This window comes from Dicentrarchus labrax, unplaced genomic scaffold (assembly GCF_905237075.1).
Source record: "Dicentrarchus labrax unplaced genomic scaffold, dlabrax2021, whole genome shotgun sequence".
In the NCBI taxonomy this organism is placed as follows: domain Eukaryota; kingdom Metazoa; phylum Chordata; class Actinopteri; family Moronidae; genus Dicentrarchus; species Dicentrarchus labrax.
The window spans coordinates 1949156-1965874 of record NW_026136716.1 but is presented as its reverse complement, the minus strand read 5'-3'; the positions used below and the strand labels follow the sequence as shown (position 1 = coordinate 1965874).

At 42.1% G+C, this 16719-nt stretch overlaps 1 protein-coding gene across 7 annotated transcripts; it reads right to left on the bottom strand.

The window, feature by feature from the left end:
• Window positions 1–94: 94 nt before the first annotated feature.
• On the bottom strand, window positions 95–16678 carry nhej1 (nonhomologous end-joining factor 1). 7 transcript variants are annotated; one of them, XM_051427920.1, is made up of 9 exons: window positions 16573–16677; window positions 15488–15641; window positions 14756–14956; window positions 14279–14500; window positions 13625–13763; window positions 13382–13440; window positions 2017–2185; window positions 1448–1539; window positions 95–1213 (listed from the first exon to the last, which is right to left on the bottom strand). In XM_051427920.1, exons 3-9 carry the CDS (start codon window positions 14939–14941, stop codon window positions 1133–1135), a joined length of 948 nt encoding a protein of 315 aa, XP_051283880.1. In that variant the 5' UTR covers window positions 14942–14956; window positions 15488–15641; window positions 16573–16677; the 3' UTR covers window positions 95–1132. The 7 variants fall into 7 exon arrangements, with proteins under 7 accessions (XP_051283880.1, XP_051283881.1, XP_051283883.1 ...); XM_051427921.1 differs by having other exon boundaries at window positions 16569–16647; XM_051427923.1 differs by having other exon boundaries at window positions 15488–15630; window positions 16573–16644.
• Window positions 16679–16719: the final 41 nt, after the last annotated feature.

Genomic DNA, 16719 nt, shown 5'->3' with positions numbered 1-16719 from the left:
AAGCGAAAGCGAAATCAGGAATAGATACTTTGAATTTTTTTATGAGATTTCAGGAAAATTGTCTAAAAACAGGACGCCTCTTTGACAAAACCTGTATCAAAGGAGGATGAAAAGTGTATTTAATGCAGCACTTAGGGATGAAAAAAATAACAATTTTCATTTCAACATCAGAGATCAGTGAAAAACGTCTCCTACAGCACAAAGTGACGCCATCCAATGTCTTGTTTTGTGCAACAAATGGTCCGAAACCCCCAAAATATCAGTAAAATAAGAGCAAGAAAAGCAACATATTCTCACAAACAGACAAAGTGTTCATGGTAACCAAATCAACTTCTTTCATGGGAAACATTACCTGGAATTTAGTAGGACCGGTGACTCAAATGAGTAAATAATAACAAATTCTCTCCGTTTCCAGTTAACATGAAGCCACTTTTCAGAAATGGTTGTCACACAGAAACTCTTGAAATCCTGCAGTCAAACAGTGACTTTTCAACTAAAACTTCAATAGCATTCCCGAGATGCGGCAACACCTTGAGTCAACATCTCACTGTGCTCCGAAAAGGGCCCTATCGACCGCTGTCAGCTCGTTATGCTCCCTCCGTTTACCCAAACGCAGGAAGAAATGACTTCAAAGCGAATCTTTAGACACAAACACGGATGATTTTATGGTTTTAAAACAAAGAGATATCAATAAAAAGATCCGGATGCTTGCAAACAAAGAGAAAACATTATTTTCTTGACTACATTTGAATGAAAGATATTTTTACTGTGTTAAAGAAAGTAAAATAAATGTTTAAATGTGGCTGTTTTATGCTTAAAATTAACTTCCTGTAGTTGATTTTGTTAATAACAGACAAAAAAAGCCATCAAAATTATATTTACATTTTTAATAAACCTCTCTAAAAATACTTTATTTCACTAAATTGATTTAAAACTTATTTAATTACATTTTCAATATAAAAGACTGCGTATGAACAAATCGAATTAAAACCACATCTATAATAGTGTCCTTCAAAATAAAAGTTTAAAAACAAGAAATGGTTTTAAAGGTAATTTTCCATCAAAAGGGGAAATAAAGCATTTCTAATGGAGTTGTTAATTATGGTCTGTGTGTGCGTCCTACTGCACGGGCTCATCTGAACAGTCCGACCACTTTCTTCTTCTTTGGTTTGGAGGACGGTCGCTCTGCAGGTTCGGACGTGACCGGAAGAGACTGTAGAGGACAAAAAGATTTTTGGTTTTAGGTTTTCATAAGTTTTTTTTTTTTTTTTACATCCTTCCTGCAAAATGATTTATTGTCTCTACGTGGAGTTTTACATCCGCTATCTTTTATACAACTGTAGAAGTATACTTGTTAAAAGCAGTACCACAATATTCTATTTTAGAGACAGTGTAATGATGTAACCGAGGAAGTAAATAATCATCTTAATAATTCAGATTATCGCACCTGCTGTACTGTGGGTCTGTCGACCATCTTGGCTCCAGCTGCGTCCCGGCTCTGCTCTCCGTCCTCAGCTGCTTCACTGCTGTGAGATCCACCTGGAGTAACATACTAATGTGTCTTATATTCTTTAAACGTGGTAAAACGTATTAAATGTTTGCACCCCGAGGACACAAGCTTCAACAGGACAGTGTTTTATTAACACTGCCACATTTAGGTCATGACTTTCAGTTGAAATGAGAATATTGATCAGGTGCAGCCCTGCAGCACTGTGAAGGTGTGTTTGACTGCTGAACTTCGGTCTGTGCTCTGGATAAAAGCTTTTATTACGTTTAGATTTAAAACTGAACTCCTGATGTGTTTGGTTTAAGTGTTTGATGGGCTGTAAAGAGCTGAGTGGCTCTTTGATGAACGCAAAAGTAAGCCTGAATATGTTTGTTAAGATGAAGGCTGAGAGACTAAAAGTTAAGATCTGCTCATTCTAGAAGAAAAACTCCATCAAGCTGATATTTCTATTTAACTGTGAAGCTTTAAGGAGTCAGCAAGGAGCTTTTTAGACATCAAATCAAACAAACCCAGAGACGAGGTGAGGTCTGGTTCTTCAGTGGGCAGCTGGTCCTCCTCAGACAGCTTCCGTTTCCGCGTGCACGCATTTCCGTGGGCGACGATGGCAGCGTAGAGGTGTTGGAGGTCGACATCAAAGCCCAGAGCGTCCTGCTGGTCAGAACACAGCAGAGGAAGGGCCTGATGGGAAGAGAAACACAGCGATGGAAAAGGTGTGTGAGGAGTTTCCTGTTATATATATATATATATAAAGAGAGAATACAACATTAAAACAAAAAAGATCTGATGAAACCTCATTGTAAAGCTTTTAAAAGTACAATATTTCACACACAGGCTTTTTAAATATTTTTATTCCAATTTGGTCCGATTTTTGTAGTTTTGTTATAAAAATAAAAGCAGTCAGATGGAAAAGACAATGAAGGCAAACAGTAAATTTATGACCCAAACAGTCTGTTAAAGGACCAGTGTGTAGGATTTAGTGGCATCTAGCAGTGTAGTTTCAGATTACAACTCCCTTGCTTCACCCTCCCCTTCCAAGCCATTGACAGTAAATATAATAGACAGAGCTTCTGGGTTTATGAAGAGCAACCATTGCAAAGTGTCCTCAAACTGCATTCTATGTACAGGCCAGCAGGGGGAGCTCCACTGGCTGCAATAAAAACCGATACCATTCACTGTAATGGAGAAATGAGCCGAATTCTCTCTTGATTTATGAGCTCAGATTCATAATGAGTTTATGGTCTCAATCTCCAGTTTCAGTCTCCACAGCCAATGAGAGCAGCTCTAGTTGCAGTATGTCACCTCCGCTGGCTCCGTCTAACCGCCATGGCGATGTGCCCAACTCGAGGCTTCAACACATTACTCCCCAAACCAACGCACAAAAACCAAGAACAGCAGTATCTAGAGCCAGTGTTGGGTTTGTCCATTTTGGGCTACTGTGGAAACAACGTGGTTCAACATGGCGGACCCGCTCCCTCTGTAGATAAAAACGGCTCATAAGGTAACGGATAACAATTCTTATTTTCATTATGGAAACAGTTACTCATATTATGTTTCATTCCTGACAATAGAGCCTCTTTAATGTTTCACATTGGAGCTTTAATTAAAAACTCACCAGTGAGTAGAAACTGGCATTAAAAAAACCCAACATAAAATGCACAAGCGTCCACTGTGTTTACCGTCATTAAATCACATGAGCACGACACCAGGCTGCTACAGAATAACCACACACACCTCTTCACACATCAGACGGCTCGGTTACAACCCTTCTGCTGTTCAGGCGGGAGACGTCGGGTTAATGGAGCTCATTAATCCTGTGCGTCGCAGCCTCCTCCTCTCCATTGGTGTTTTATGTTTTATTCTTGAAATGCATACAATTACAAATCAGGATTATGACTGGAATAAGCGGTTATATAAACGGCTTCAGCAAACTTTAAGATAATTATTCATTTCTATCCTTACTGCACTAACTGTAAAACCAACAATATGATCTCCTGATGAAGCCTCTTTCAATCTGTTGAGCTCGTCTGTGATTGGCTCAGCTGTTTCCAAGTGACGAGTGCAGTGATGTGATTGGCTGAGACTGTATTTATTGATCACTACCCTCCAATTTATCTTCCACTTGCAGCACTATCTCATAATTTTGATTCATCATCAGTATTTTTATCACACAAAACCGTCCATCCATTTGTTTCTTTTGGCAGGAGTGGGCTTCCGTAGAGAGGATAAGATGGCCTTTAAACTATCAAATAAGATTTTAGCTCTTCAGCCGGATTCAACAAATTGAGCTCAACATTTCAGATCAAATAATCTGAAGTGAGCTGGTTGGCAGCCAGAGAGAGGAGAGGAGGGGGAGAGTGAATAAAAAGAGAGAATAAGGTGGGCTTTCTGTTGCTTTCTCTCCCCCTCAGCACATTGGTTTCTCTGTGCCCAAAGCAGAACTAAGCCTCACCAGAGCATTTACATTTATTTTTACGATATTTAAACAAACAAATAACAAAAATAAATCAATGCAAAACCTCGAAACCTGACCAAAGTGTGTTTAGGAGCCCCTCTGCCCTGACAGCGAGCGAGAGACCACCAATTTCTCCCGGTCAATATTTGAGGAGCTAATTTGGAGAGTTTATCCTCGCCATTGGGGGGAAAAAAAGAAGGATTTAGTGAACAGCGGGTGTTTTTCTACGCGTCGGCCGTGCGTTTGCATAATGTCGCAGGAGTTTACACGCACCCTTATCTGTCAGACTTGTGGTTGATGGAGTCGGTGTGTGTTTCAGTTGTTCTACCTGCGGTCAGCTGTGATTTAGAGGCTTATCGCAGCCCCGACACACCCTGCATCACACCTCGGACATGTGACTCCCACAGCAGGGCCGTAAAACAAACATACCCATAACACCAAGCGGTGTCAAAAGGACACTTTAATGTTTTAAGTTCATGCACCTGATTATTTCTTTTTTTATTGTTTATTGATTTATTGGCTTCAAAGCTGCTGAAATGAGCAGGTCCATAAAACCTCAAATGTAAACTGTTAAATGATTCAGAGCTCAGAATACACAGATATAAAACACAGACAAGGAGCTGACCGAAGTGAAAGCGTGGATACATTTCTGCAGGCTTTATTAGAACCTGGGTCAACAATAATAATAACAACATGTATGTATTAAGTCAATTTCTAACATCTGGGATTAAATTACTAAAAGATAACTCCTCATATTTGTGTTTAGGAGGAAAATAAACACACATAAGATTATAAATTGGTGTGACGCTGTTCTTAAGTATATTCATTATCACATTAACCAAAAAACGGCACCTGCTGCGATTGAGAGTGCGAGAGAACTAGTTAGCAGGCAGCAGAAAAGTCAGAATAATACAATTAAAAGTGATGGATAAAAGATCTGTGGTTGTGGTTGTAGTATGAATCGAAACTTTAAAACAAGCTTTAAACCACTTTATTGGGTATTTAACAATAAAAGTGAACAAACCTGAAATGTTTTTTGTTTTTTATTCTTTTGGCAGAGAAGGGCTTCCGTACTCTGTATCTCTGTATTTTAGGAAAGGTACAAAAGTGGCCACAGGGTGCGAACATAACGGCGAGTGAGGGGACTGTTGTGTGCTGACCAGAAAGGAAACGCCAGACGAGGAATAAAAAGGTGATTACAGCAGGTCAACAACCTCTCGCTCCATTTTGTCGAGCTGAGTAATGCTCTGGAAAGTTCCTCCCTGTTCTTGTAACAGAACAAAGTCCTCTAACAACGGGGGAAACAGGGCTAAAGAGGAGGAAGCGGAGGACAGCTCACCTGGTGGTCACACCTCCAAATCGCCGCCTCTTGCCCCACAGCAAAGCATCGTGTGTGGGGAAGGTGATGAGAGGAAGGGGAGAGTTGGCAGCCTGTTGGTGTTTCTCTATTATTAGCAGGTAAACAGCTCTGATTTTAGACGGGCTGCTGCTGTTGTTGTTGTTCAGGTGGGGGTTCTGGTGCCGGAGAGTCTCACACTCGCTCTCCCTCAACCTCATCTCTGCTGCTGACCTCATGTTTACTCTCCCTCATTCCTCTCAACCTCGTTTTCTCTCGGAGTGACCTCAGCTTCCCGTCCCGCATCCCAGAGTGGTGCTTTCCGTTTGAACCCTTGAGGACTCGAGGTCACGTCCTCGGAAAAAAACTGCTCGAGGACGAGGAGGAGGATGACAGGAGCCAGGACCTGGAGTGATCAGCAGAAGGTCCAACGTACTGATTTGTTTTCAGAGCTTTCGACCACACTTACTGTAGGTCACATGATAATAACCATCTCAATGGCAAAATAACAAGAACACTGATGAGGGCCACAACATGTAGGTAGACAGCATTGGATGAGACAATTCAGTTGGTCTATGTGTTGAAAATGGGTTTTTTTAAAAGGGATTTTGATCTTTTCAGACACTTATTCCAGATTTTATCGATATCGAGGCATTTCTGTTAAAATTAAGTAAGACCATAAATTTCGCTGTGCATTTTTATAGCAAAATATGTTGAATTCAAATACTTAAATGTCCAGATTTGGACCTGAATCAATCAACAACACAGCAGGTTTTCAGCAGTTTTGGGGTTAAATCTCATCATGTCTGAATATGTGTATATTGAAAGTCAATACTTGTCCCGCACCAACAGAAATATGTCACATTCTCAACCTGAAGGGCAAGCCAACACGATGTCAGGTCAAGAGAGAGTTCAATAAGGCAGGATTAATGAAAAATTCACCCAAAACAAGACAGCTCGGTAACAAATGAGTCCAACAGTATTTTTAGCCTCTAGAGCTGAGACACTCAAATCCAATGATCTAACACTACTGGACATGTGAAGCAAAACAAACAGAGGCAGGTGAAATCTCCTATGATCCTCTCTGCTCTGACATCATCCACACCTTCACTCCATTTACCTTCCACCTACCCCTCTGTCCTCGTCCGCTGTCCCTTCAGGGTCGTGACACACAGAAAGGTTTACACGGTCACAATAATACCACAGCGGCTGCTGTTGCCTCCGCGGGACAAACAGCACCTTGTAATTCGGTTTTTCTCCGTCATGACAAGAACTGGTGTAAACTTATAATATGCACCTGAAGAAATGTATAAATAAAGCACTTTGGTTAGAATACGTCACATTGTTTCGCCAAATGCTTGCCCATTAAGTTTTGTCTACTAGTGAAAGAAACAAGGCTTATTTACGATGGGTTCAAACAGCAAAGACCTAAAGTGGATTTCTACCTTTTAAGTCTATTTTTCTCCATTTTAACTGCGTAACAACAGTGACTAATCTCGTTCGAGAATCGCATTATAGATCACTGCACAATACATGCACTAAAAAACAGGAATCTCAAAAAAGTAAAAAAAAAGTCTTGTTTCTGGGAAATGAGTCTTATTTTTTGTCTAAAAAGAAAATCTTGTCGAGCATGTTTTGCATTTGAATCTGGTTTTAAGACAATCTAACTAACTTTGTCATAATAAGATATTACAGCTAGTATTGAGCTCGATTTAACCAGCAACAACAATGGTTGCATAATATCCCAGTTATTTTAAGAGTAATTATTATTTTTTGTTGCTAATTATTAATCTTATATCCAGCTCAATAAAGCGACCAAAAATACGTATTTTAATAAAGTCTATCTTAAAAAGGTTTTCATTGCTTATATTATGCACAACTGCATTTAAAGCCACATTAGTTTGGGCTCACGTCGGCCCGCTGTAACAGGAAGCGTCACAAATAAAAAACGCCGGCGTGTTCACGTGCTGACAAGTGCTGCAGCCATGTTTTGTGTTTCTGCTCTCATGTTGCTTACAGTCTCATGATGTCTTTGCGGGACGCCGCACTCGGCCGCTCCAGGCCGGGGCTCGGCCCAGCGGCCAGCAGCTGAATAGGGGGAGCAGCCAGGCCACAGAGGGCCTAATTACAGACCCAGGCCGGGGACAACCCTGTGGAAACTGTGTGCAACTGACAGAGGGCACAGGAGGAGGAGGGGGAGGATCTGCTGGGTGTAGATGGTTTGTTTTGTTACTCTTTACAAACAAGGCTTAAAGCTAATGATTATTTATCACTATTTGCTTATTTACTCAGTCCATTAAACATCAAGAAATAGTAAAAATGTCCATCAGAGTGTTCCCAGAGTGCAGGGTGATTCTTCAAATGTCTTGTTGTTTAACAACCAACAGTCCAAAACTCTGCTGCAACCAAACAGTTTATCAAAAGGTTTATCAAAACTGTTAATTACAGAGCTGCACCCAGGCATGGTGCCGTGTCAGCAAACTGTAAACTACAGAATATCTCTCATTTATTACATGCAATATTACATGCATTTCAGCTTTTGGGAGGTTAAACTGGCTGTTCATCAGGTACAGAAACAAAGAAACACATCTTAAAGTTGTTTCCTTTGTTCTGTCTCTCTTCACTCTCATCATATCTTTAAAAATAAAAAATCGTGCTTCTAATTTTTAAAGTTATTACATATGAAATATTCTTTTGTCACTGGATGTCGCACTGAAGCACGAGCATCTCAGACCGAAACAATGGGACACAAATAAGATGAAACTCTCATAATTAACTGATCCAAACTTGAACGACCCTGGCCCAGATGAGTCATAATGTGTCCCGGCCCTGAGCAGAATAAGGAGGCATCGAAGCAGAAACACATAACCCTATAACAGGATTATTGTTATGTATATCTATAAGATGACTGTATTAGGTTGCATTTCATGTGCGCACCCCTCACTCATATCAAGCCACCCCCCTCGAGCCTCGCCTTCTTGCCACCCAGGCCCTGAATTCCTCAGGTATGTGAGATAAAGAGCTGCTTGCTGCTGTTTATGAGAGCAGCAGTCAATGATTTACTGAGGAGAAGAGAGGGAGAACAGAAGAGGAGGAGAGAGGCCAGTCTCCAACCCTCCTCCACTCTCTCCCTTCACTTTCCCTCTATTCCCTCGTTTTCTCTCCCCTATTACAGCTTCATGTGTGACATTTCAGGATCCATTCACTCCCAGAATGTATTAACACCAACTAGCAGCAACATTCTAAACCAGATAATAAACTAAAGGTACATTTTAAAGCTCTAATATGTAACATTTCTGCATTAAAATGTCAATAAACTCTGGCTCTATGTTCCCTATGTAGTTGAGTTCTTACATTATCTGAAACATTTCCAACAACGTTCAAACTCAGAGAAATCTGTCATTTTATTCAGGTAACGGAGGAGACCTCTGTGGATCATTGGGCTCCCGGTAGAAACCTCCTGAACCATGAACACTGAAGGAATCCTAACCGGGAGAAGCTGACTGCAATGACGCCAATGGTGGTGAAGACTCCCATCATCCCACACTGCTTCACAACGTCATCAAACGTCCTCTTTTATTATTGATTTGATGTGAAAGACGCCCTAGTGGCAGAAATGACATATTGTAGGTTTAATAATACAGTGAGGCAGATAGATGTTTTTGGATTCTCTTGGAGCAAGCGTTAAACAAATCAATATCTGCAGCTTCTCTTCGCTCACGTTTGGCTGCTTAGAGTCAAAGTGTGTATTTTGGAATCCATCAGCCTCTGTGGTCAGCGGATGAAAAAAAACTAAAGTTTCCTGCCCTGCTCTTAACTTAGAGCCTCTGGTTGAAGCAAACAGATATTAGGATTTGACTCCTCCTGTTGTGCCACTGCAGGGCTTCACGTGGAGAGCTACGTAGCATTTAAGGATCATTTCTTCAACTGTTTCAGCAGATAATTATTACAGCTGCTTTTACTGGAGACGGAAAACTGCACATCTCTACACTGTAAAGGAGAAAGAAATAGTCTCTTATTGATTCTCACTTTGTTTGTACGCAGTTTCAAGCTCACCAGAAAAACCTTCAATTTAAGCAAGAAAGGCAGGAAATTTAGAGTAGGCAACGCCAAATTTGGAAGCCAACTACGCAGGAAGGCAACATTTTGGCTCAATTATGTGATTCTTTGCAGCTCAAGTGAGGTGTTTTGGTCAGAAGTGGCCACTAATTGTCAGATGTCGTTATACTGCTGCGCGGTTGCTGTGGAGCTGTGAAGCCACCGTCTCATGAAACAGGAAGCGGGCGACGTTCCCAAACGGTGACAATTCAATTCAGAGCTGTCAACTGTGAAGCTGCTGCTGCAGCTGCACGACTCGCTGTGAGTGCTGCGGAGCATGCGTCACTCACACACACACACACACACACACACACACGCTCGTAGACATAAAGATAAAAAAACAGCCTCAGTGACACACACACACCAACACTCAGCTCTGAAAACCAAAAGCATGCGTCACAGCGTGCTCTGTGTGTGGACGAGCAGACACTCCCCTCTGTCAGGTCACGAGCTGCTGCCACACACACACACACACACACACACACACACACACACACACACACACACACACACACACACACACACACACACACACACACACACACACACACACACACACTCACACACTCCAAATTTAGGTCCTAAGGGAAGCTGCTGTGATCCTAAAAGGATTTGAACTTTTTTTTTCATCCTTAAGCTCAATGACCAGTTTTAGCCTGTGCCCAAGTTAAAACCAAGCGTGTGTGTGTGTGTGTGTGTGTGTGTGTGTGTGTGAGCATCAGTGGGAAGCGCATGCTAATTCCACCCATGTAAATGTTGACCTGAGCTGGGTGGGGTGTTTGTGTGGTGACGGCCTGGGGAGGGGCTTTCGTGGAAAGCTGCAGTAGAAAATAAAAGCTCCTGCTCCTGTCATCATCGTCTCTCTTTCGCTGTCCCTCTGCCCTTCAGGCCTTGGTGTGGGAAACGAAGGCCACAAATGGCGCAAGCGCACACACACACACTCACACACACACTTGTGGAAATGGTGAAAGAGGGGGTGATGAGACGGAAAGATTTTTTTTTTTTAAAAAGATAAATAACTGAGTAAATGTCAAAGAAGTTCAAGTTCAAGGAAGAAAAACTAAAGTGGAAACTGAAGCTGGGTGTTACTAGAACAGGAGACACAAACAGACTGTTGTACCTGTGGCTCTGATCTGGACAACTGAGCATTTACATACTCAACTATATAAGGAACATTTTTTGGAAAGCTTCCCTGGTTAGCTTAGCATAAAGACTGGACACAGAGGGAAACAGCTAGCCTGTCTCTGTCCAAAGCGAATAATCTGACTTCATTAATTGATTATCAAGATCTCTCAGTTAATTCCTTCAATGTTCATCGTTCAGCAGGTTTGTTTGCACAATGTTGTGAAAGTATGTTAATGTTTGCAGGATAGAAAAATAGATAGATGGCACTATACTGAAACCTATTTCCTGACCGATTCAGAGCATTCCTTCCCTTGATATTTTCTTTAGCAATAATGATCCAAACGTCTACATGCCAGACTCAAGTTGACAATAACTCGAGTAAAATCTAAAATCCTTCATCCGGTTCAAATCTAGAGTTAAAAAGCACCAAGATCTAAACAGTGGATGGTAACAATGTGGCTTCAGACTGGATCAACAGTCAATGTATGACAGCTTCTGGCAGACAACCACAACGCTGACGCAGGCACAAAGGGGATATGACGCCATCGACAGGCGACCGGTGAAACGCAGCGTTACCTGAATACAATGACAGATTTCTCAGAGTTTGAACATTGTTGGAAACATTTAGGATAATGGAAGAACTCAACTACATATAGAACATAGAGTTAGAGTTTATACACTGTTTAATGAGGAAATGTTACATATCAGAGCTACAGGAGTTCAGAAATAACATGAAGAAGGTGAAGCATGGTGAAGGTTGCTATGGAGACGGGCGCAGACAGAGACACAAACACCAGTTGCTGCGTGGACAGACAGCAACCACACACACACACACAAGCATGCAAAGGCCCTACCCTGATAGATAAATACTACACACACACGCCAAACGCCTTCACACACACACACACACACACACACACACACACACACACACACACACACACACACACACACACACACACACACACACACACACACACACACACACACACACACACAGCAGTCCATCCAGTGTGCGATTCTCCCTTTGACGCGTCCCGGTGACATTTTTCCCAGACAACTTTCAGTTCACTTTGGACTTTGGGTTGGAGGCGGCCTCGTCGCAGCACGGTGGAATTTGCCACGAGTTAGAAGGCTTTGATCCACGCCGACGACTTCTACTTCTTCTTCTTCTTCGGTCTCCGACTGTCCGCTCCCCTTCCCCAGACCAACGATGCGATCACCAAAGAGCAGAAAACAGAGCCGGCACTGTGACCCTGGTGTAACTTTCCATGACTCTCCATACCTGAGCTGGACTGCTTCCAGCCCCTAAAGAAAGATCCCTTCCTGGTTTGTCCTTTTAGACAAACAGCATCAACCAACAGACTGGTTTCCTCTCTGAAAACCACCAAATGATGCAACTGAGGAGTCAAACAAACTGTGAATTATTCTGAGGTGTTTTCCTGCAAAGTGACTAATGGAGGAAAATCCCCCATCCGCTCAAGTTGTCTGATGTTCACCTTTAAAAATTCCACGACCTTCACGTGAAATCAGATTTGACATTTTTGAAACAATGCGTCTCTTCAACAAAGAGCGTCAGAAGTTCGGCTAATTTTAGTTTGAATATTTAAGGAGAAATCTCAAAATAGGAAGGGTGACACTGCAGTAAAACACAGAGGAACGTTTTAATCTGTGCACAGACCCGACAATGTATGAATCCAGTCTTTTTACAAATCGCCATCATGATGTAGTTTTTTCTGCGTCCTTTTGATCCGTTTATTTTCATTAAATCAGCTAAATCTGTGTATTTTAGGCTAATACCACCGTTGTAAGCCAGATTAAAGGATGAATATTCACTTTGCGTAAGTGGAGTTGATAATATGTTTGTTTGTTTGTTTTCTGGTGGGATTTCTGCACAGAATTAAAATTGAGAGCTGCTGTTAGTTTCAAAGAGTGACAGCTTTCACACCACTTTTCCTTTACTTTTTTTAACTTGTTACATCAAAGGTCTCTTAAGACAGAAACAAAAGGAGGTTAATGGACAAAATAACTGAAAATAGAATGTTTACTTCAATTGAAAAATAATTATTCTTTAAGGATAAGGTCCCCATTACGGCCCTCTTTCCCTTTGTTTTTTAATGATTAATCTTTCTCGTACTTTCATATCAATTTAAACTACACCTTCATAAACAAAATACACAACTCTATTTCAAATATATAACATAAAATGTATAGAAACTGCACAGTATGATGCGCTTTCTTGTTGAACGTTGAAGTGGCCCTCCTGACAATACCAGCAGTGGCCCTACGCCAAGTTTGAGACCCCGAGAGTTGAAATATTTTGTCTGAACTGCTCTGAAAATGAGACTGGATAAAAACTACACTGAACTGCAAATGAAATAAAAATGTAAAAATAGACCCAGACGGAGGACACAGACACACACTGAAAATTTCACAGGTAGACCTGAAATGTCAGTCACTCTCACACACACACACACACACACACACACACACACACACACACACACACACACACACACACACACACACACACACAGTAGGAGTCAGGGGTCAGCAGAGTCAGAGATGAGAAATTCCACACCTGAATACAGTAAACACACTAACGCACACAAAAAAAAAAATGTAAAAACTCCCCCTTCGCCTCGCTTAGATTGGCTTATTTGAAAGCGCGTCACGGCGGCTCATGTTTCAGGCAGAGAGAGCGGCCGCAGTGTTTTATCATGTGGTTCCTGCCGCGCTCACCACAGCCGGTTAACGATTGGGAACGGAGCAGAGGGAGGACGGTAAAAACAGGACAGGACAGCAAAGGGTAGGGCCTGTGGTGTGTGTGTGTGTGTGTGTGTGTGTGTTGTTGACCTCTCACCTTTGACATGAAGTCCTCTTTGTAGGTTCGCTCCTCAAAAACGTCCGTCTGCAGCCGCTCTGGGTTCAAACACACACATTCCAGTTATGGACATGTTAAAAAACCTGAAGGGTCACAGGTTGATTAATCATACAGTATGTCATTTCTGCCACTAGGGGCTCTCTCATCAAAACAACAACAGAGGTGTGTGTGTGTGTGTGTGTGTGTGTGTGTGTGTGTGTGTGTGTGTGTGTGTGTGTGTACCTCTGCTGAGTGTGGCTCCATTCTCTCTGTAGTCCTGGATCTCGGCGTCCTTCCTCGCCAGCAGACCTCCGAGCTGCTCCACCTGGCGCTGCAGCAGGTGGCTCATGGCCAGCAGGGGGCGCACCAGCTGAACACACGCCTGAAAACACACAGGAAACTCATCAGGTTGTGGGATATTGTTATAAAGTCCACTTTTATTATTTTTGTGTTTTCAGTAATTTTATGATTTGAATAAATACATGGACTGGAGTATAAAGACATTTATCAGTGACAATATATTAAACTAATCTTCTTTTGTTGGTTTATCACTTTGTGAAGCATTTTGGATAAAGTAAACTTTTTTTTATTTATTAAATGTAATAATTTAAGTAATTTTCCTCAGATGTACCCAACAAGCGTCTTCAAATCCAGGTTCAAGCGAAAGCTGATATCAACACCAATATTTCTGCAAATCAGCAGGATTTTCAGCTTATAAAACCTAAATATTCGAAATGTAGAAATAAGAGAAAATTCAGCATCTGAACCATCCAAAGAAAGTAAAATTAATGAATCTTTTTGCCAATCAATTTCAAACATGTCCAAGCACATGAATTTGGATAAATAAATAGAGACTATAACTGGTTGACAACAGCAATGTGAAACGTTGGACCGTACCACAGTGACGGGTGCGGGGGTGCAGTCGAACTCCCAGTAGAAGGGCAGCCCTGCCAGCTCACTCTTCAGCTTCATGCTGATGTTGCCGCCCTCCTGTCGCGTCAGGGACACCTGGGCCTCGCCGCCGGCTCCCCCGTCACTTCCTGACAGACAGGGCCGAACCACCTCGCACAGGTGGGAGAAGAACGCTTTGACGGGGGCTCGCAAACGTCTGTTCAGCTCCTGGGGAGAGGGGGATTTATTTATCAGAGGAAAACAGATTCTGTTTTTACTTAATTCGGGGGCGGCTGTGGCTCAGAGGTAGAGCGGGTCGTCCACTAATCGGTTCGATCCAAGGCTCCTGTCCTTGAGCAAGGCACCGAACCCCAAATTGCTCCTGATGTGCATCAGTGTATGAGTGTGTGTGAATGGGGTGAGTGTGGCCTGTAGTGTACGGTGCTATATAAATACAGTCCATTGAATTCATCATTTATGTACCTGCGCTCTCTGCTGGATGGCAGCTGAGTCCATCCTCTCCTCCCACACACAGTGAATGTCTGTCAGCAGGATGTGGTACGCTGTTTCCCCAAACCAGCTCTTGGTTAGGAGCTGGCAGCCGCTGATGCTCACAGGGAGCCAGGGATGCTGCAGGAGGACCTCAGCAGGAGCTCCAGGGGCCTCCATCGTGGCCCGGACACGCTAAACAGGGAGCAAAGGTTCAAGATGGACAATGTTCAATTAAATGGACATGAAAGTCTCCAGGTTCAATCTTCAGACCAAACCACTGAGTTGGAAAATATCTGGTTCTTTAATAAAAACTCATAAAGGTACAAGACTGCGAGCATAAAAACTAAAGGAGATAAGTCAACTACAACTCCCAAAATGCATTTCAGTAAGAATCAACCAATCACAGAGCTTCAAATTACACCTACAGATAAAACATTCAACCGGTTTAAATCAACAAAGTGTTCAGAATCGACTCCAGCTTCTTCCACAAAGCAACAACAGCCGAGCCTCATGGGTATTGTAGTATTTAGAGTCATTATATGTTATATAAAGTTTATTGGCTACCATTTTCAGAATGAATTAATAATAAATTGTTTGTATAAAGATGCATTTGTCTGTTTTCTCGGACAGTTCGGGCTCCAGCATGTTGTGAGATTGTTCCTGGAAGTGGGAACCGATTTTATTTTATGTTTTTATCAAACCACTTTCCTTAAAGTCACTCACCTCCGAAGAATGCGCCTCCAAAGGCTGGACTGAGATGTGTTAAAGCCGCGCTACAGACGCCGTCCCGGCCGCATAATGAGCCCCTTGCAGGAGGGAGACCGCAGTGGCAGCTCCTGCGGGTTACCGGGCTGCTCTCGGCTGATCTGTAATGAGACTGTTTTCAGGAGAATAAAACGAGGTATTTCTCGTCAGTGGCCATTTGAAACACAGCGCACGGTTCAGAGGTTGACTCATGCCAATTTGGAAAGCGCAAAAATACCAAATCAGTAACTTTATGACAACAATATACAGCCATACAAAGCTGGACACGAATGCCAGCGGTTAGAGGGTCAGGATGTAGTCCAGACACGCTCCGTTCTCCCGTGTCACACCAAACTCCATTCACAAATCTCTCAATTTTAAGTCCCCCTGCTTCTCTGCACATATTAATCCGATTTGCCATAACATTTTAAAACTTCTCTCGATTGCTAGAAGCTACTCTTTAATTCGGCGACCCGGTACAGAAAGCAATGCGCAACGTTAATGCAGAAATACCTACTTCTTAAAGTAGAGTCCAGTTCGTGTTGACGTCGCTGCATTGTGATGGGTTCAGGCAAACAGTGAAAACAGCCAGAAAAAGACAGGCTGTTGTTTGTTTGTTTGTTTGTTTGTTTGTCTGCTGTATTTACTAAATGTTATCTTTCTGAACGGAGATTTGCTAGCGTTAATTCAAACCATAAGAAGTTGGTAACGATACGAGATCACACCAAACTCCATTTACAATTCCTTCGATTCTAAAGTTTCCTTGCTTATAAGCAGATATGTGACAGAGTCAGCTTTCTATTTTAGAAGTTTACTGCATTTGTAGGAGGCATTCTTCAACTCGGCGACCACACGAAGCGATATTTATTGAAAAATGCTCATTTTCAGTTATAAATGTCCAGTTTCGAGAGCTAATTCAAAGCAAAGGAAGTTAGCTCAGTTGGCTAACTGTTTGTCTCTAATATGATTAAATATTGTTACTGTTCGACCACAACGAGCTTTAATACAACCGGAGACATTTTAAAATACAACAACAAGAGAATAAAAACTTAAAAACTACCAACGTTTGCAAAACAAAGACGCTGCTCCCGCGCCGGCTCCTGTTGACAGTTAGCGTTCCCAACCGATGTGAAACAACTGCGTATTCCAAAGGTTCCGCCTATATTAAAATAATAATAATAATAATAATAATAATAATAATAATAATCTAT